Genomic DNA, 21,917 nt, shown 5'->3' with positions numbered 1-21,917 from the left:
TAGTTTCCTATGCTATACAGTAGGTTCTTGTTGATTATCTATTTTATACATACTAGTGTGTGTATGTCAATCCCAAACACCAAATTTGTCCCTACCCTAGCTTTCTTTCCCCTTTGATAACCATAAGTTTGTTTTCTATGTCTGTGAGTTTTGTATATAAGTTCATGTGTATCATTTTTTTTTAGTTTCCACATATAAGCAATATTATATATTAGTCTTTGTATGACTTATCTCACTTAGGATGACAATCTCTAGATCCATCTATATTGCTGCAAATGGCATTATTTCATTCTTTTCTATGGCTGAGTAACATTCCATCATACATATACATGGGGTATTTATATATATACACCCTATCTCTTTATACATTCAGCTGTCAATGGACATTTAGGTTCCTTCCTCCATATCTTGGCTACTGTAAATACTACTGCTATTGATATTGGAGTGCATGTATCTTTTCGAATTATGGTTTTATTTTTTAAGTTAAAAAAGCACAAATGGACATGATTAAAAGAGTTTGTGATAATGGCTATCATCCAGGAAAGGAATGGTAACCAAGAACATCAGCAGTATCCATGTTTTATTATAAGATTTTAAAAATATATCTGAAAAAAATAAAAATATATCTCAAGCAACTATGAGCAAATATTAAGTTTTAAAAAAGCTAAAAGACACATTATTTATTTTATTTTTCCGCACTTGAAATATTTTACAAGTCAAAAAGAAGAAAATCAAAAATGCTTGTGGGACTTCCCTAAGTTTCTGAGACTAAAGTCAAAGAGATAAAGCTCTAAGCCTTTCCCAAATGAGACTTTCCTGGCAGTTCAGTGGTTAAGACTTTCGCCTTCCAATGCAGGGGAGCAAGGGATGCAGTTACGATCCCTAGTCAAGGAGCTAAGACAGATTTCCACATGCCTCATGGCCAAAAGACCAAAACATGAAACAAAAGTGATGTAACAAATTCAATGAAGACTTTAAACATGGTCCACATCAAAAAAAAAAAAAATCAAATCTTTCCCAAATGGTCCCTGGTACCACTCTGAAAAGCAAAATAGCGAGCTGATTAGACCATTGATCTGGTTCAAGGTGGCATTTCTTAAATTCTTAGGAAATTGTCATAAGTAAAATTAAGAAATCTTAAATACATGGAAACACTTTTGTCTAAAGCAGAGGTCACAAATGGTATCTACAGTCCAGAGCTATTCCACAGATATGTTTTATTTGACAAGCATGCTTATCAAAATCAAGGCAGCATTTTAAAAATCAAGTGATTTTTATATAATAGGGGGGAAAAATTCCAGATTCTGGCTTTTCTTGAAAAGTCATTGAAAACCTTACATTCCCATGAGGCAACCATGGGAAGGGCTTTTCTTAAAAACTTTACATTCCCACGAGGCAGCCTTCAGTTAAATGCTTAAAGGGGGAGTTCCCTGGTCATCCGGTGGTTAAAGAATCTGCCTGCCAGTACAGGGGACATGGATTCAGTCCCTAGTCTGGGAAGATCCCATATGCCAAGGGGCAACTAAGCCCACATGCCTAGAGCCCATGCTCTGCAACAGGAGAAGCCACTGCAATGAATTGCAACATAGAGTTGCCCCTAGTCGGGGAAAGGATGTGGAGAAGGGATGGTTATGGAGTTTGGAATTGGCATGTACACACTGCTAAATTTGGAGTGGATAGCCAACAAGGACCTACTGTATGTAGCACATGGAACTCTGCTCGATGTTACATGGCAGCCTAGATGGGAGGGGAGTTTGGAAGAGAATGGATTTATGTTTATGTATGGCTGAGTCCCTTCACTGTTCATCTGAAACTACCACAATATTGTTTGTTAATTGGCTATACCCAATACAAAATTAAAAGTTTTAAAAAGAGAAAGAATAGCCCCCGTTCAGCCCAACTAGAGAAAGCCTGTGCACAGCAATGAAGACCCAGCACAGCTAAAATTTTTGTTTGTTTGTTTTTCTTTTTTGCTTTCTTTTTATTTTTTTATTGGAGGCTAATTACTTTACAATATTATATTGGTTGGTTTTGCCATACATTGACATGAATCCGCCCCGGGTGTCCATGTGTTCCCCTTCTTGAACCCCCCTCCCACCTCTCTCCTCCCCATAATAATGCTTGGAGAGGAGTCAAAGCTGCCCCGTTGGGTGGGGTCTATCCTCCCCAGGCCCTCGGGGTCCCCACCACTCTCCGCTGCTCCCCAACACCTAGACCAGGGAGCACCTGTCTTTGCCATCACGTCCGCACTGCTGTTTTTTATCGTCAGTGGAAAATTCTGTATACCCACATCTCTATCAAGGATAGAAAACTGGAAAGACGAAAGCATGTGATTTTTCTTGTACTTGGCTGGCTTCACTTGCCTGCCTTCTCTGTCTAGCCCTGTAGGCATTTTTACTTCCATTCCCCTAAAAAGCTAGTCTCCACTTTTAATGGTCTTTAGCTCTTTAGGGGAAAAAATAATGAGTCCTAGTGACCTGGAAACATTCCAGACAGATTTATTATCTGCTTCTTAGTCCCTTCTTTCCCCAACTTGTTTTCCCTCCCCAACTTGTTTTTAGCTGAAACATCTGGGTTTTTGTGGGTTTTTTCCCTATCAATTCCATAGTTTTGGTAGAAAAAGGTGTACTGTTCAATCATGTTTTTTTTTTTCTAATGCTTTCAGAATTCAAAATTTTCAATAGACCAATAAAGCCATTTTTAGTATGAGAAATATCACTGTTTAAATTTCCATACTTAATTGTTGGCATAAGAAATTATCATCATGTGCTTAGTACAGGCCATTTATATATTTTAAGCATTGACTCTACCCCATCATAAAACAATGACATCCAGAAACAGCCCTATATGTTTGATAAAAGCTGTGTTTGCTGGTTGTTATCACTCATCAAACCATGAGCAGTTGTAATTCACACAGAGGTGTGTCTCCTATAAAGCCAGGTATGTATGAATACCACATACCTAGGACTTCCTTAATGACTGATGATGACAAAATTTATTATCAAATTTCTAGTTTTGTGAGGTTTTCTGGACATGATGAATAGCCTCAATGAAAAGTTTAATGTTTGATAGTACAAAATATTGAAATATTTCAAATATCAAATGCTAAGATATTTGAATCAGGAAAGGCAAATCTTTGTTGTAAAGTTTAACATGGACATAAAGTAATTCAAGTTCACTGTGTGATTTTGGTAAAGTCATCCTGATAAGTGGGACATTTTCTCACCTCTGACCTTTTACACGCATGTGATTTGAGAATAAATGACTTGAAGTCTGTAGAACGATTGAAATTCCTGGCTATGACTCTGTCAGGCCCCAGTAACCCACACATACCACCTCCAAAGGACTGTTCCTGGAGCCTTGATTTTTAATCCCATCAGAATTGCAAACCTGACAGATCTTCTTGGATTCCCAGAGAGTGCCGCTTCTCCTCTCTCAGTCACTACTGTCCTGGCAGCATCCTAGTCCACAGCTGATCACTGTCAAAGCACCCCCACCCCTGCAGAAGTGATGGCAGACATCCCCAGTCCCAACCTAGAACTCTGGCACTGGGGCAGTGTTTCTTGGCAGCCTCGAGACTCAGCTGTGGCCCAGATCTTCCCTGTCCGCAAGCCAGCCCAGTCAGCAGTGCCCCCATGCCAACTACTGGACTTCATTATGGTCACTTCATAGCATCCCTGTCAGGCTTCCACCGCAAAGGACCATTTTAAATGATAATGAAGCCAGGCTTCTCGCTCAAGAGAGGCGTGGGGAACAGTGCATGATGGGTAGACGGGAACTGATATCTTTAAACCAACTTTAACATTTTAAGTCTTGAAGCATAGACAAAGTAAACTTCTGTCTTAATCCATCAGGACTGCTATCACCAAATACCATAGACTGGGTGACTTAGTGGCTTATAAACAACAGACATTTATTTCTCATGGTTTTGGAAGCTGAAAAATCCAAGATCGAGACTCTAGCAGGTTCTGTGTCTGGTGGGAATCTGCTTCCTGGTTCACAGATGCTGTTTTCACTGTGCCTTCAAATAGCAGAAGAGGCAGAGAGCTCTTTGGGGGCTCTTTTATGAGGGCGCTAAACCCATTCATGAAGGCTCTACCCTCACGACCTAATCACCTGCCAAAGCCCCCACCTTCTAACACCATAATCTAGCACATTAGGTTTCAACCTATACATTTTGAAGTAACACAAACATGCAGTTTATGGCTGCCTCTGTATGCATACCTTAGCTTTGGAGTTCAGATGTGATGACAGAGAGGGAGATGGAAAAGGCAAGAGTAAATGAAACATCTTGGGGTCAAGATGATCACACAGTAAATCACAGCTCATGCCATTTGCTCAACAGCCCTGCCAACAGGTCCGGAGAGCTATTTTTAGTTCTATTTTACAGCTGAGAAACACAAATGACTTATTCAAGCACATCTGTGACAAAAACTCAGATGTTTCCCCTCAAGTTCAAGTCCAGAACTCTTTCTCTTCTCATCTTCATCCTCCTAAGCCCTGCCTTGGCAATCTTGTGGTGAATCTTCAGCCTTAAAGTTTCATAACATTCTCATAAAATAATTGCTCTGATAAATAAGAATCTGTACAGTCTGCATTTTAGGCACCAAAGTCCTGAAACTCAGCGAGGTAAAGAGTTCTGGCTTAAAACAAAACCGAGTGCTTCCAGCTATAGGACAAAACATGGTCCTATCCACTGGGACCATGCTGGAAATGCATAATTATTAGTTGTATGGATACAGAATCATTTTGGGTAGTTTCCCAGTGAAAAATCAAGGGTGCACTCACAGTGGTCATAGGTGCAGGACCAGGCAGTGTTGTTGGCTGACACTAATCACTACACAGCCATAAAAGAGAAGGGGCTTTGTACTTACCTTGCTGGAGTACACTGACTCAGCAGAGGGAAGAGGTATAATTCCTACACTCTATCATCTGTGTACAGCCAGGAACTCCAAGATCAGAGGCAGCATTTAACACCAGTGTGACTGTCAGCTTCTGAAGACAGACACATCTGCAGCCCACGCCCCCTCTCCCACCCAGACCCAAGCTACTGAAATAATTTCAGTCCATAAGAAGGCAGAAAACAGCCTTCAGTGTCTGTTAGTATCTCCCCTGGAGAAGGCAATGGCAACCCACTCCAGCACTCTTGCCTGGAAAATCCCATGGGAAGAGCCTGGTAGGCTGCAGTCCATGGGGTCGCTTAGAATCAAACACGACTGAGCGGCTTCTCTTTCACTTTTCACTTTCATGAATTGGAGAAGGAAATGGCAACCCACTCCAGTGTTCTTGCCTGGAGAATCCCAGAGACGGGGGAGCCTGGTGGGCTGCCGTCTATGGGGTCTCACAGAGTCAGTCATGACTGAAGCGACTTAGCAGCAGAAGCAGCAGCAAAGACCAAACGTCTTCACTGTTCCCTTTGACTGGCAGATCAGTTGGAAGCAGAGGGTTTAGAGGGATTTTTTTAGTTCTTCAACACGACCAGCTCAGTCATTTAAGAAAAGAATGATATTTATTTATTTTTAAAAGATTTTTTGATGTGGACCATTTTTTAAGTCTTTGTTGAATTTGGTATAATATTGCTTCTCCTTTATGCTTTGGTTTGTTGGCCGAAAGTTGTGAAATCTTAGCTCCCTGACTAGGAATCAAACCTGCACCCTCTGCATTGAAAGGCAAAGTCTTAACCACTGGACCACCAGGGAAGTCCCAAGAGTGATACTTAGAGTGAGAGGACAGTCCTGGCTGGGGCAATTCCAGGAGTGATGCATGGAATTGACCCTGGTGACACAGATGGTAAAGAATATGCCTGCAATCCAGAGACCCGGGTTCAAAGTGCGCATGGCAACCCACTTTGGTAGTCTTTCCTGGAGAATTCCATGGACAGAGGAGCCTGGTGGGCTACAGTCCATGGGGTCACAAAGAGTTGGTCACAGCTGAGTGACTAACACTTTCAGTTCTTTCTGCATGGGGCTGAGTTTTTGCCCCTAGTTTTCGCATCATATGATCTTAGATCAGGTTTCCACCTCCCATCCAGTGTTGTGGTCCAAATGAGTTTGTAAACTAGAGGTTGCAGCTTTGTGATGCAACCTTGAGGGATGGCCTCCAGTTGCATTTTTTATTTTATTTATTTTTTTTATTAGAAAACTGAAATATACAATGTGTTTATATCACTCACTGAGTACATGGCATTTAAAAACAACATCATTAAAGAAAGATAACAAAAATACAAAGTCTTAAAACCTACGGGATATGGAAAACATTATCCACTGAGGCCTTAAATGTAGTAGACTTTACATGAAAAGGAAAAGCAATGAGTATACAAGTATACAGCCAGTTTAAGAAGTTAGCAAGATAAACAGAATAATCATAAAGAAAAGAAAGCACCTAATACATACCAGGTATTAATGCAATAAAAATAAAGATAAAATTGTGAAGCTCAACAGAGTCAAGGCTGCCTTGAAAAGCTTCTCTAAAAAGGGAAACATCAGGTAACAATAATCAACAAGAAAAATCTTGCAAATAAACAATATTCAAAATGAGAATTATTCTTAGAAGCATTAAGAATATAAATAATAGAAAAACAACTTTATGCCTATACATTCAAAGATCAGTTGTCTCATATACAGGTTTATTGTTACCGTCTTTCTAATTTCCATATATATGTGTTAGTATACTGTATTGGTGTTTTTCTTTCTGGCTTACTTCACTCTGTATAATGCACTCCAGTTTCATCCACCTCATTAGAACTGATTCAAATGTATTCTTTTTAATTGCTGAGTAATACTCCATTGTGTATATGTACCACAGCTTTCTTATCCATTCGTCTGCTGATGGACATCTAGGTTGCTTCCATGTCCTGGCTATTATAAACAGTGCTGTGATGAACACTGGAGTACATATGTCTCTTTCAATTCTGGTTTCCTCAGTGTGTATGCCCAGAAGTGCAATTGCTGGGTCGTATGGCAGTTCTATTTCCAGTTTTTTAAGGAATCTCCACACTGTTCTCCATAGAGGCTGTACTAGTTTGCATTCCCACCAACGGTGTAAGAGGGTTCCCTTTTCTCCACACCCTCTCCAGCATTTGTTGCTTGTAGACTTTTGGATAGCAGCCATTCTGACTGGTGTGAAATGGTATCTCATTGTGGTTTTGATTTTCATTTCTCTGATTATGAGTGATGTCGAGCATCTTTTCATGTGTTTGTTAGCCATCTGTATGTCTTCTTTGGAGAAATGGCTGTTTAGTTCTTTGGCCCATTTTTTGATTGGGTCGTTTATATTTCTAAAATTGAGCTGCAGGAGTTGCTTGTATTTTTTTGAGATTAATCCTTTGTCAGTTACTTCATTTGCTATTATTTTCTCCCATTCTGAAGGCTGTCTTTTCACCTTGCTTATAGTTTCCTTTGCTGTGCAGAAACTTTTAATTTTAATTAGGTCCCATTTGTTTATTTTTGCTTTTATTTCCAATATTCTGGGAGGTGGGTCATGGAGGATCCTGCTGTGGTTTATGTCAGATAGTGTTTTGCCTATGTTCTCCTCTAGGAGTTTTATAGTTTCTGGTCTTACATTTAGATCTTTAATCTATTTTGAGTTTATTTTTGTGTATGGTGTTAAGGATTGTTCTAGTTTCATTCTTTTACAAATGGTTGACCAGTTTTCCCAGCACCACTTGTTAAAGAGACTGTCTTTTCTCCATTGAATATTCTTGCCTCCTTTGTCAAAGATAAGGTGTCAATAGGTGTGTGGATTTATCTCTGGGCTTTCTGTTTTGTTCCATTCATTTATATTTCTGTCTTTATGCCAGTACCATACTGTCTTGATGACTGTGGCTTTGTAGTAGAGCCTGAAGTCCGGCAGGTTAATTCCCCCAGTTCCATTCTCTTTCTCAAGATTGCTTTGGCTATTCGAGGTTTTTTGTATTTCCATACAAATTGTGAAATTATTTGTTCTAGCTCTGTGAAAAATACCGTTGGTAGCTTGACAGGGATTGCCTTGAATCTATAAATTATTTTGAGTAGTTTACTCATTTTCACAATATTTATTCTTCCAATCCATGAACACGGTATATTTCTCCATCTATTAGTGTCCTCTCTGATTACTTTCACCAGTGTTTTATAGTTTTCTATATATAGGTCTTTTGTTTCTTTAGGTAGATATATTCCTAAGTATTTTATTCTTTTCATTGCAACGGTGAAAGGAATTATTTCCTTAATTTCTCTTTCTATTTCTCATTATTAGTGTATAGGAATGCAAGAGATTTCTGTGTGTTGATTTTATATCCTGCAACTTTACTATATTCATTGATTAGCTCTAGTAATTTTCTGGTAGAGTCTTTAGGGTTTTCTGTATAGAGGATCATGTCATCTGCAAACAGTGAAAGTTTTACTTCTTCTTTTCCAATTTGGATTCCTTTTATGTCTTTTTCTGCTCTGATTGCTGTGGCCAAAACTTCCAAAACTATGTTGGATAGTAGTGGTGAGAGTGGGCACCCTTGTCTTGATCTTGACTTTAGGGGAAACACTTTCAATTTTTCACCATTGAGGATAATGTTTGCTGTGGGTTTGTCATATATAGCTTTTATTATGTTGAGGAATGTTCCTTCTAGTCCCGCCTTCTGGAGGCTTTTTATCATAAATGGATGTTGAATTTTGTCAAAGGCTTTCTCTGCATTTTTTTTGAAAAATGTGAGTCTAGCTCAGCTCATGAGGAAACTCCGAGAAGTCATTCTCTGACATGAAGAGACCATTAGGCAATAAAAATTGGTCAATAATGTTTGCTAAGTTTCTCAAAATTCAAGCTGTTACCATAAGGAATCACTGCAGATTTCTAAAGAGGAGAAAAGAATAAGTGAATGGACATTGACATTGACCTCGAACTTTCTCCCCACTGCTGTGTTTCATTGCATGTATTTCTTCCAGGCTCTATCCCTTTTATGATCAACTAACATAAATATGAAACACAACATTTCTAATGTGCACTTCTTTAATGTTCTGTAGGGCATAGTTCTTGTCAAGTTACTTCTTGAGCAACAGTGAAAACATTACTTATCCAGTTTTCTTCCCAAGCTGAAAAGTGTTAGTCAACACACAGCCTTCTGATACATTAGAGCACCTCTTGGGTCTTCTATTTTTTTTTAATAAGTATCTTTTAAAAATTATTTATTCTGGTTTTTTTTTTTTTTTTTTTGGCTGTGCACGGGCTTTCTCTAGTTGCAGAGTGGGGGCTACTCTCTAGATGCAGGTACACCAGCCTCTCATTACAGTGACTTCCTTGCTGCAGCGCATGGGCTTTATGGTGAGTGGGCTTCAGGAGTTGTGGTACGTGGGCTTAGTTGCCCTGCAGCATGAGGGCTCTTCCTGGACCAGGGATAAAACTGGTGTCTACCCTGCATTCTTACCACTGGACCACCAGGGAAGCTCTTAGGTCTGCTTCTTAAGAGTCATTCTATTGTAGAAGCACAACGCCGTTCACGTTCTTATCACCCCACTACCTAGGGGTTTCAGCAACCTCTTGGCCATACCTTTGATGGACCAGCCTGTTTCCTCGGCAGTGTACATACCTCCATTGTCATAGCAACACCTCTCAAAGACTTTTATCATAACATGTCCTTCATGCCTTTGCATAGATCTTACTCTGCCATCATTTTGTCTGTTCTATCAAAGCTGAATGTCTCTCCCCAGCCGCCAAGCTATTTGTTAGCTCTGCCACCCATTATATCAAGAGAAGTCTTCATTTTCATTTTCATTCCAGAAAACTCATGTGCCATTTTCATCACTCCACTTACCTCATCCCACCTCCAGTTCACCACACATACCACTGCACATGCCCCCGACGATGCACGTCGCTCATCCCGAGTTCTTCTTCCTCCTTTCCTTCCAGTTGTCTTCAACTACTGTGGCAGAGTTCTTACTAAATATTGCCTCCTGTCCCCGCTGTCCTTATATGCCCTGCTACTGCTGTATCCACACTACCTTGCTTTGCAAATATCTCCAAGCAATCTTCATATGTAAGTTCTTGTTAGATAGTTTACTAGTGAAGATTGGAGGCTACAGAGAACTTCCCATTGCTTTTGTCAATGCTATACTTGCAGGACAGTCCAGAGAGTTGAGGTTGGTAGAATGAATGCTCAGCATGAAATGGGCGCTCACTACATGTTATTCATTGATGGCAAAAAAATAAGTTGCTTGATCTTCTGAAGACAACCAGGGCAGAAAAAGAAGTTTGGAATCCTCCTCAGCAAGGCATACTGTAGAGAACTCTAAGGAGACACAATTAGAAACCGTCTTTTCTGTTTTCATGTAAATGGTAAAAGCACGTATGTGAAAATATATGAGGCCGGCTGTGGCTTTTTGGATGGCTACACACTTCTCTTCTGCTCTGAATGCTTGCCTGGTTTGCATTACGATTTCCTTCCTTGTTGGAAAACGACATAGACTTTCTCCCTTTCTTTGGAAGAAGTAAGACCTGTTGGAAATGTGAGGCTCCAGGATTGAAATGCAATGGGCTTGGCTGTAGTGCTCTGTGGTGCATTTCTTGACAAGTCCTGAAAAGACTATTGAATTCTGGCCTGAGCTTTTTTTTTTCCTGCAGTATTTGGATGGGATTCAGCTGCCATGTTTGGCTGGATTGAGTAATCAAAAGAGGTGTTTTTTTTTCTTTCTCGGCAATCTTATGTACAATTTCATCCTTTACAGTTCAAATGGAATATTTTACTGCTAATGCAAATACTTTTGAATGCAATAGAATCATAGCTCTTTCATAAGCAAACAATCCATCTTTTTAAATGACATGGAAACAGGCAAAAACATAAACTGATCATGTGATCCTGATAGAAAACCTGCCAGGTAGGTGGTGAGTTTACTAGGGGATACCAAGTTGCATTGGGGATTTTTTTTTTTTTAAGTTAAACACGCATTTGGATGAACTTTTTCTTAACTGTAGAAATTTTTCCCTCTTTTGTTTTATATGATAAAAGTACTGTATCCGTCTTTTCTGCAGTGTTTGTAGCTGGTGTGAGTTTGGTGGGCTAGGAGTTTTGATGTTCTCTAATCAACTTCAGAGGGCTGCTGGCCTTTGAATCTGCTCCATCTCTAAAATTCTAGCTTTAATGATCAGATGAGCCTGCAGTTTTTCCTTTGTGATTAAAAAAGGGAGAAGCCAAAAATGTGTTTATTATTCTGCAAAATACTTGAGATGATAGGATCCCCATTGCTGCACTGTGTCCTGGAAATGAGAACTGGTCCAATCCTTCAAGCCAAGGGAGGGACATTAACAAGTCAGGGGAACAGAGTGACATGACGTCAGTGGCTGATTGTGCAGTGCTGTCTGCTAAACAGTGCTGGCCTTGTGCCTTTCAGGGTCCCTGCAAGTCATGAACAAAACCAGAAAGATTATGGAGCGTGGGGGGGCCACCTTCACCAATGCCTTCGTGACCACGCCCATGTGCTGCCCCTCCCGCTCCTCCATGCTCACTGGCAAGTACGTGCATAACCACAACATCTACACCAACAACGAGAACTGCTCTTCCCCCTCCTGGCAGGCAGTGCACGAGCCTCGGACCTTTGCTGTCTATCTGAACAGCACCGGCTACAGAACAGGTAAAGGGAAACTTCCAGGCCTTCAATTCCGTGAACTCTGGTAACGCATGTCAGAAAAATGCACTATGTGATGAAATCTGTGAACTTCCAATCGGTCCCTAGATGGAAGGAGTCTAGACCCGTCTCCCTCTGCATCCCTTACTCTTCTCTCTGATGAATGTCCCAACCAGAGATCCCTTAGAGAAAAGTCAGAATGATTCTCGGTGGACACGTGAAGAAAAAGTTGTCCCCGTCAGCGGGTGCATGTGTGTATGCTCAGTCACTCAGTCATGTCCTACTCTTTGCGATCCCACGGACTGTAGCCTGCCAGGGTCCTCTGTTCCATCAGAGCACCCAGCAACTGGAATTTTCCAGACACCCTGCAACTGAAGAGTTTCTATCCCATGAGCCTGCTTACCTCAACCTCCCAAATTTCCAGGTCCTGGCGCCAACTGAGCACATTTCTTGCATGCAGAGCACCTACCCCAGGATCTGGGACCCAATAGATTATCAAACTTATCTACTGAATTCATAAATAGCTGAATCAAACAATCCAATGAGGTGTACTTTATTAATTCACCTATTTACTTACTTGTAACTAATAGGATTCTGCTTTTCTTTAGCTTCATTGTGGTTACTTTTAGATCTCAAATGTTCACTCTTTATTTTCCAGGAAAGGAGAGCATCCCATGGTACACTTTTATCACCGTTTAACCTACATAGATGAGGGGTGTGGTTAACTGGTGTCTTGCATATTAGGGACCTGCTTCCAGGGAGATCGTGAACATCATGCCAATCGTTCTAAGAAATAAGCAAGGCTCCTTCCTGTATGGTTGACCCAAAGCCTTTATTCTCCAAGCATTTAAATGCTCTTGTTAGGTTCTCTGAGCATTTCTCTTTTTTTTTTTTAATTTTTATTTATTTTTTATTATTTCAGACTTAGCCACATGTGGCCAATAACTACCATATTGTATTAGACAGCACAGTTTCCACTATCTTTGGGGGAGTGGAACCATTTTAATAGACTTAGGAGTGGGAAAGACATAGTCTGAGCATTTTTTTAGGAAAAGAAACCCAGATATTGATTGAGGGCTGTAATGTAAAATAATTTTTTCATAACCAACTAGACTTATTCATAACAATTCAGGGTGGTATCATTAAAAACTTGGAAATGATTTTCAAGTCTGCAAATTCTCTATTCTGAAGATTTAAAAGGAAAGGATTTTGGATAAAGGCATTCTTTTGATTCATGGGGTCGCAAAGAGTCGGACACGACTGAGCGACTGAACTGAACTGAACTGATTCTCTCTCAAATCTCTTCTAAAAATGAAATTAATCTTTCCCGCTGGATTTAGGAACTATGTGACCTTTGGCTTCGGTGCAGAGCACCTTGTGGGCACTTAATACTTGTTATTTATGGATGAAAATATTGACTAGGGAGATGATAGCATTGTCATCCGCAGACATCGCAAAGTCTCCACTCACAGAAGGTTCTCCCATGAGCCTCAAAGGTGTCTGTTTGTGCTTCAGAAAGAAACTAGGTTACTCGGAGAGCCTTATCCTGAGTGTTTTCCCACGTAAGTGGTTTAAATTTATAGCACCTTTCATCTGAGAGCTCTAAAGCAATTTGCAAATCTCTCCAACATCCCTGTAGGGTTCATAAACAGCAAATGTACTTGACTCCATTTTATAACTGAGGTGAAGATTTCAAATACCATGCGACCAGCTCAGAAGCAAAATCAGAAATGGTCCCCTGATGCCTGATTCCTGATTTTGACCACCAAATTGTGTTCTATGCATGGGAAGCATTGTGTGAAATCAGTGCCTTTCAACTCTCACTGTCCCTGTAATTTAATTCCTAGCAGCAGAGACAGAGAGAGTTGGAACCTAGGGAGTTAGAACACTCGTCGTATCCAGACCAGTGTGGATGTCAGTCCTAGGAAACAGAGACGTGGGTGACAAAGAGAACCCTGCTGAGACTTAGAGCTGTTAACTAGGGCTTGCTAATACATTTCAGGGCCAAATCAAGAAAGGGAAGAACAAAAAGAAGTCCGGAGAGGGAGTGAACAGTGGTTTGGCTATAGTTGACAGTGTTTCATTGTGTACTCGAAATTTGCTGAGAGGCTAGATCTTGGGTGTTCTTATCACAACAGAAAATAATGGAAACTGCTGAACATCTCAAGGGATGAGTATGTTGAATGGCTTGGCAATGGTTCCTGTTTCACAGTGTTTTTGTATAGTGGGCCCTTGGGTTATAAACCTTACAATTTTTGATTGTCAGTTATACTTCATTAAAGCTGGGCCATTGGAAAGAAAGGGGAAAAATGGGAAATTAATATTTGGTGCTTGCTTCCTCTGTACCAGGCATTTTAGCTGAGTTTTCTCACCTAATTCTTCCTGCAACCTTGAAAGGATTTGCCCGTATTGCCAGGGAAGAAACAGAAACTGAGGAGAGTTGGTCTGAGGTCACAAGTTAGTCAGTAACAGACTGAATCTAGCACACCTGACTCCATCTTTCTTCTTCCCATTATCTTCTTTCCTGACATATGTTTCTATCGTGCCTCATTCCAAAGTGCCTGATAGTGGCACATAGAACTTAATAGGATACAGAGCAATAAGGACCCTGTCCAGTAGAAATGGAGGGTAGAACCAGTTCAGATCAAGGCAAAGGTTGATATACAAACCACAGACATGCCACAGAATTGTGGAGAAAGGTTGCATGCTGCTGCTGCTAAGTTGCTTCAGTCATGTCCAACTCTGTGCGACCCCATGAAAGGGTGCATACTTGAAGCTAAACTTCCAGATGGCAAAAGCAAAAATGGAAACGCCATCTAGTACAAAGTTCATTGGGTCACCAAGAAAAAACAAATCTGTTGCTTTTAAGAAGTGGAGTGTATTCTGGTACTTGTTTAAATTATCCTATACTGTATCCACCCTACAGTGGGTTATAAGAGCTTGAATAAACCTGAGATAATTTCATTCAGTTCTCTTATTCTCAAATGGTAAAGAATCTGCCTGCAATGGAGGAGATCCGGGTTCCCTCCCTGGGTCGGAAAGATTCCCTGGAGAAGGCAATGGCAACCCACTCTAGTATTCTTGCCTGGAGAATCCCATGGAAAAAGCAGCCAGGTGGGATACAGTCCATGGGATCACAAAGAATCATACAGGACTGAGCAACTAAGCATATACAGATAAACAAACTTAAATATTCCATAATTTTTTTTTCAATTTTTACTTTTTGGCCACACCACCCAAGAAGCATGTAGGATCTTAGTTCCCTGACCAGTTCAGTTCAATTCAGTAGCTCAGTCGTGTCCGACTCTTTGCGACCCCATGAACCACAGCACGCCAGGCCTCCCTGTCCATCACCAACTCCCAGAGTTCACTCAAACTCATGTCCATCGAGGCGGTGATGCCATCCAGCCATCTCATTCTCTGTCGTCCCCGTCTCCTCCTACCCCCAATGCTAACCACTGGACCACCAGGGAAGTCCCATTTAGACCCACAAGATAAGGGGACTTGCTGAAAATGACCCATCTGATGTTCTACTGGGAAGAGTGAGCAGCAAGACTTTGGTCTTCGGGGCTCTTTCCAGTATAGTACCCTGGCCTTGTGGGTTAGATCTAGGAGGAAACCACAGACAATCAGCCTTTCCCAGGGACAACTAGCAGTCTTGTGGTGCAGTCCATTGGGCTGGCTTCAATCAGTTCTCTTCTTCAGGAAGAGGAGATTTGCTTCTGGAAATTAACTCATATTCTGTAGCCAACCTTCTTCCCTGGGGTCTAGGCACTTAGGTAATAATGGAATTTACAGTGACTCATCCTACAAAGTAAAGGAATTCTTTAAGGAAAACAAGACTTTTCCAAATGCGTAAGACTTTTTCAAACACTCGGCTAGGAATAGAAAATGGATAATATGCAACCAGGAAAATAAATTTTGAGAGTGCCCTCTAGTAAATTGGAAAAGGTAAAAATTGGAAGGCTAAAACAGCAGTGATAATGAGCTATATAATTTAAATTCATCTTTAATGGGAAAATATTGATATGTCTCAGACAATTAGTAAGTAAAGATGTCTCTGTGACAATAATTATCAATCCAACCAGGGACAGAAACTCATTTGAAAATCTACAAATAAGCACATCAGGATGACAAACATCTCAGGAAATTAAGAGAATTGGTGTGTAGATTTTAAACCAGCATAATTATTTATGAAAGGAGATCTACCCAGTACATTCTAAAGGAGATCAATCCTGGGTGTTCATTGGAAGGACTGATGCTAAAGCTGAAACTCCAATACTTTGACCACCTCATGCGACAAGTTGACTCACTGGAAAAGACTCTGATGCTGGGAAGGATTAGGGGCGGGAGGAGAAGGGGACGACAGAGAATGAGATGGCTGGATGGCATCACCGACTCAATGGACATGAGTTTGAGTGAACTCTGGGAGTTGGTGATGGACAGGGAGGCCTGGCGTGCTGTGATTCATGGGGTCGCAAAGAGTCGGACACGACTGAGCTACTGAACTGAACTGAAACTAGTGGGGGGAGCCAATATATAAAGATTTTATTGTTTTCCTAACAATAAATGCATCATTTAGAACATTTAGCTGAGAACATAGGAAAAATAATGATGGAAGCTGTATTATACATAAATATTCATCTAGCGAGAAGCACAAAGCAGTAATCAGTTTTACGAAGAACGACTCAGAGAAGACAAACTACTGAGAGGCTTATTTTGGGAAGTATCCAGAGTACATGGATTTAAATGAATTAAATTGATCCAGTATTGTATTTACCATTGTATGACATTATTTTCTTTTTTCAGAACCGAGGCATATTTTTGGACTGACTATAACCTAAATTTTTCTAACTTTACTCATGGAAAATATGACTTTACAACAGCTTAAATGTTTAAGAAAGGAAAATACAATAACATTTCTACTGTATTTTATGTTATAAGTGAAGTGGTAACAATATTGGATTATCTATCATAAAAAGGAAAATTCTACCTGATTATCCACTCAAAAATTTTTAGTTTAAATTTCTTTTGAGAGTAGAGACATGAATATAAAACCTGGCATAAATTTTAAAGTGACAGTAATAATACATAATTGAGAGGTAGCATCAAGTATTAGGGGAAAAAAACCCTGAACCAAATGGTGGAGAACTGGAATCACGTCCTTACTCTGCCTTGAACTTATTTTGAGAACTTTTCCAGGCCAGTTTTCTAACCTATAGAATGTAGAGATAAGACTAGAGGGATTCCTTAGTTCTCTTTCCTATCCAAAATTATATTGTAATTTTATTATAATCACTGTAATCATACTGATTCCTTTTAAAATGGTAGTGCTCAAATTAGAATCATAACACAGGATTTGTAAATTCACAGGTGAATTAAATTTTAGTCATACTAATTCTGCTTCATATCACTGGGGTGGAAGGGACAATATTTAATAGAGACCTGCAATAAAATTGTTATGTAAAGAATTATTTTTGTAACAAAACACTTCAGGCAAATTAATCAATTTTTTGTGTCTTTTTACATTATAAAATTTATTTATGTTACTTATGAAGTGAAATGAAAGTGATTCAGCTGTGTCCGATTCTACACAGTCCCATAGACTGTAGCCTACCAGGCTTTTCTGTCCATGGAATTCTCCAGGCAGGAATATTGGAATGGGTTGCCATTCCCTTCACCAGGGAATCTTCCAGACCCAGAGATAGATCCTGGGTTTTCTTCATTTCAGTCAGATTCTTTACAGCCTGAGCCACCAGGAAGGCCCCATGTTACTTATGGCAAGTATATTTATTCTCTAGTATGAGATGTTTTAAAATGTATTAATAAAGTTCATTAAAAGTAAAACAAACTAATATTCTTATTTTTATGAATGATGGTATTATGAATTTTTGATAAGGACCCAAAAACAAGACGTAGCACACCACAGTATGCTATTAATTGAGTCACATTATGCTTAAAACTATAGTAGACTTTGACCCATGAACAGATATGAAGTAAGATTCCTGTCTTTGCTAGACTTCCAGTCTAGTTGGGGAAACCAAATTCATGTGTACGAGGTGACATAAGAGTAAATCATAATTTTAACCAAGTTAAAATAAAATATATAGTTACTAATTAGTGAAATCCTGCCACCTCAAATCTAATCATTGCAAGAAGTGAGAGCTCAATTAGTACATTATTTGTTATATTAAATAACTTTTGACTTCTCTACAGCATCAGAAATCTTTTGTATATGTAGTTACTATTGCAAATCTAAAAATAAAAGCTTTTGCCTCAAATAGTTCAAGGAAATTTTTGTACATGTTGAGTAACAGGTAGTTTTGGACAGAAGTAGTATGGACTGAAGTCAACAGTCATTATGATCAGGTCTTTCTGATCTTTCTCCCTGTCACCCCACCCCACCTTCCGCCTTATAAACAGCTGTGAAGGGAAGTGTTTAATGGCCCAGAGAAGAGAGGAGGGGTAGATGGTGTGCTAGTGACAAATTCAGACAGTAGTTGAGTTGAATTGCCAAAGCTAAAGGGTTGAAAAACTTCAAACCACACGTAATATAATGGCAATATGGGCAAGAAAATGAAGTTCACCTTCGAGAGGGAGGAAGAGATTTAGTGCATATGGAGGAAAATAATTAGAATCCCAGATAATCAATTGCAGAGCACTGCCAGGAAGTGTTTTTGAAAGAGGCCAGGGATAATTACAAATGAGCCTCAGTGTTTGAAGGTGACACTAAAGGCTGAGTAACTTGACACTGACAACACTGGATACTGCCTCATGATGCACGAGGTCCCATCTCCCTTGGAGCCAAGAGTGATGGGTGAGGACACATTTGGAATAGTGAGTACATTTTTTACACCCCATTAACACAAAGACACGGAAAACCTGGAGGGAGTTCTGAAGCGAATAACGGGGACTATTAAGAAACTTAAAGGAATTGTTTATAAAGGGAGGATTAAGGGAAAGGACGATAGCCATGGCAATGGGTAGAAAACAGTCCTAAATAACCTAATGAGTAAAACAATAAGGAAAGGGCAGGAATGACTTAGCCTGGCTTCCTTGAGAAGGGGGAAAAAAACCAGAGAACAAAACTAAAAGTAGCAAGAAAAAAAAATCTAAAAAACTAATTAAGCAAGAAAATGTCATTCAATTGGGAGAGAATTTGTTGCTACAAAAATGAATCAGATTAGGGAAGAAAACTGTGTAACCTCTCCAGCGATGTTTTTAGATGCACAGGGCAGAACTCTAGAACAGAATTTCCTTGCACTTCAGGAGGGTACATGCATGCATGCATGCTGCTGAGTCGCTTCAGTCGTGTCCGACTCTGTGCTACCCCATGGACAGCAGCCCACCAGGCTCCTCTGTCCAAGGGATTCTCTAGGCCAAGGATACTGGAGTGGGTTGCCATTGCCTTCAGGAGGGTAAGTTATTTAAATCAGAACCCAGAGGTGAAAAGCTAATGATTATGGTGATGGTAATCATCATATTGGGGCTACCCAGGTAGCTCAATGGTAAAGAATCTGCCTGCCAGTGCAGGAGTTCCATCCCTGAGTTAGGAGGATACCCCTAGAGGAGGATAGGGCAACCCACTGCAGTATTCTTGCCCGGGGATGTTCATGGACAGAGAAGCCTAGCCAGCTACAGTCCATGGGATCAAAAAGAGTCAGACACGACTTAGAGACTAAACAACAATCATAATGTTGGGTTGGCCAAAAGGTTCATAAGATGTAGAAAAACCTGAACAACTTTTTGGCCAACCCAGTACCAGCAGTGGCAGCACTTAATAAGCTCTCATTATGTGCCAGTTACTGTTTTCAGTGCTTTACATATGTATTAATTCATTTTCATCCTCACAATATCCTTTCCACTATTATCATCATCATCTTTATGGTTTTCCAACAAGAGAATTGGAAGTAGAGAGAGGTTAAGTAAGTCACCTCTGGACATGTAATTAGAAAGTAACAGAGCCAGGATTTGAACCCAGGCAGGCTCGCCCCAGGCTTTATATTCCTAACCACTATGATCTTTTATAAAAAGAGGGAAAAGTGGGAAAAAACCCTCAGGATGAGGAGCAGGCCAGGGGAAAGAGCTGGGCTCTGGGTTATCAAGTGAAAGGCTTCTGGAAACAGTCCCATTCTGAAGTCACACTGGTAGGGTGTGGCCTTGGTCTGCTGCCTGGGACTCTTAAATCCTGTTGCATTTTGTCAGAAAGGAAAATCATCTGTGGTTCAGTGTGAGAAGGTGGTTAGTCTCTGAAGATGAGACCATCTCATTAGAAGAATTCCTACAGCTCATAGGAAGTTCAGAGGGAAATCCTGAGTCACAGCTGACATGAGACCCTCTGACACTTTGTTCCATGCCTGTCTGTCTGCTCAGGGGCCCTGGCAGAATCCTCAAGCTGTGGATGTGTGACTAAGGGACCACCTGATTGATTTAGTCATTTGCAGATTCAACGTATAAACATTCATTCAGCAAGTAAACAAACATTGCTGTGTTCCTAAGACTTGAGTCAACTCTTCAAAGAAAATAAATCCAAAGAGAAGTATCAACTTTTGCACCTCTGAAGCTCTACTCTATGAAAATATTTTTACCAAATTAGCTTTTTTGAAAAATCATAATTCAATTGAAAACATAAAATTTAACAAGTCCAGAACTTGTATAGTTCCCAGAATATGTGGGGGTCCATGAACCCCAGTTCAAGAAACTAAAATTAATGGAGCCCCTAGACTACATGCTAGGATGGGAGGAGAGTGCACACAGATGAGATCAAGGCAGTGTTTGTCTGGAAAAAACCTTACAGTATAAGGGATATTGGCTTCCCCAGTGGCTTAGCAGTAAATAATCTATCTGAAGTGTGGGTTGGGAAGACCCCTTGAAGGAGGAAATGGCACCCCACTCCAATATTCTTGCCTGGGAAATCCCATGGACAGAGCAGCCTGGTGAGCTACAATCCATGGGGTCACAAAAGATTCAGACTTGACTTAGCGACTAAACAACAACATAAGGGAGATTAGGCTTATGTGTGAACATAACTGTTCCACAAGGAAGGATGAGAATGTGACATCAGAGCCACAGAGATAAAGTCCTGTGGAATCAGCACAAAGACTGGGGGTGAAATGGCATCTGTTCTGGCCTGATTCATAGAGAGGGAGACCAAGAGAACAGCACAGGCAAAGTTGGAAAGGTGGAAACCAGAACCCCTAGAGGCAACACCGTTGCTGGAGAGACGTATGCATCGCAGAGGTGTGCAAGGTGGGGTTGGAAAGAGAGGGATCTTGTCCAGACAAAAGGAAGGCCTTGGATGGCAAGCTGTTAAACTCACCGTGATTCTTCATCCAAGACTGTGAGAAGGTGGTGTGACCTGAGCTGGTCTTCCGGAAGCTGATGGTGAGAGTGGAAAGACCCTGGAGCATGCATAGGAGAGATGGTCAGGAATCTATGGGCCCCCAGGAGGGGAGTCAAGTCAGAGAAAGAGTGAGAGGTCCCAGAGCTCTGACCCACTTAGAGCCTACAGGCAGCAGCTGCTGCATAGCGAGGTAAGTGAAGGGGTAGGTGAGGCAGGGAAAGTGCTGGGTGGCCACGCCTGGTGAGTGATGATTCCACTCCGAGAATTCAAGGCTTTCTAAAGAAGTATGTGTGCAAGGGAAAGTTATTCATTCCACTCTGGACGATTGCATTAGGAGCAAGGAAAACATTCAGATGGAGATATTCAACTGGTGGTTATATATCAAAGATGAAATCAAGATAAATAGATATTCCATAAAGACCCAGGAATGAAATATGTTAGATAAGTTTGAGATTGAGGGACATGTGCTTTAAGAGCAATACCAATAAAGTGCCTGGATTCCAGGATCTGTTTTCATCATTCTGAGCCAGTCAGCTAAGAACTTTCTTCGTGTATGTAAGTGGAGGTATCTGTAATGAAGCCAGAAAGTGGGTTTGACATGGAAGGCATCTGGTTGAGCAGTGGTGTTTTTCTGGCACATATATCAATTCTTCTATTTTACTGTAATTCTATGAAAATTAGTCATCAAGGTTGTAACCCCATGTTGCTAGAAGTTTTGATTATCAGTGATAAGCACACATTTATAAAATATACACAATGCAAACAAGATGACATAAAATACATGTGACATAAAGGCACTGACCACATCCCATAGAAACTGAGTTTACGAAGGTTCTTTGACAAGGAAAATATGTACTGTCCTGATAGGCAAAAACAAAGACAAGTTTTTCAATAATGTTTTTGTAATTCACAACTTTCAAGCGATATGTTGGGAAACTTACCCCAAAGACAACTTTCAGTACTCCACATCTCACACCGGCTACTTCTCT

The 21,917-nt window shown here is 40.5% G+C and overlaps 1 protein-coding gene across 1 annotated transcript in view; it reads left to right on the top strand.

Moving 5' to 3' along the window:
• The window catches only part of SULF1 (sulfatase 1), a 193,947-nt gene that overhangs the window by 108,644 nt on the left and 63,386 nt on the right, over positions 1 to 21,917 (top strand). Inside the window, exon 5 of the mRNA XM_088844808.1 lies at positions 11,352 to 11,591. Coding sequence (XP_088700934.1) covers positions 11,352 to 11,591 — 240 coding nt within the window. The remainder of the gene's footprint in view (positions 1 to 11,351; positions 11,592 to 21,917) is intronic.

Source organism: Moschus berezovskii, chromosome 16, assembly GCF_049115385.1.
Source record: "Moschus berezovskii isolate FMDL1 chromosome 16, NW_MosBer_1.0, whole genome shotgun sequence".
NCBI lineage: Eukaryota > Metazoa > Chordata > Mammalia > Artiodactyla > Moschidae > Moschus > Moschus berezovskii.
This window is presented reverse-complemented; position numbering and strand designations above follow the sequence as displayed.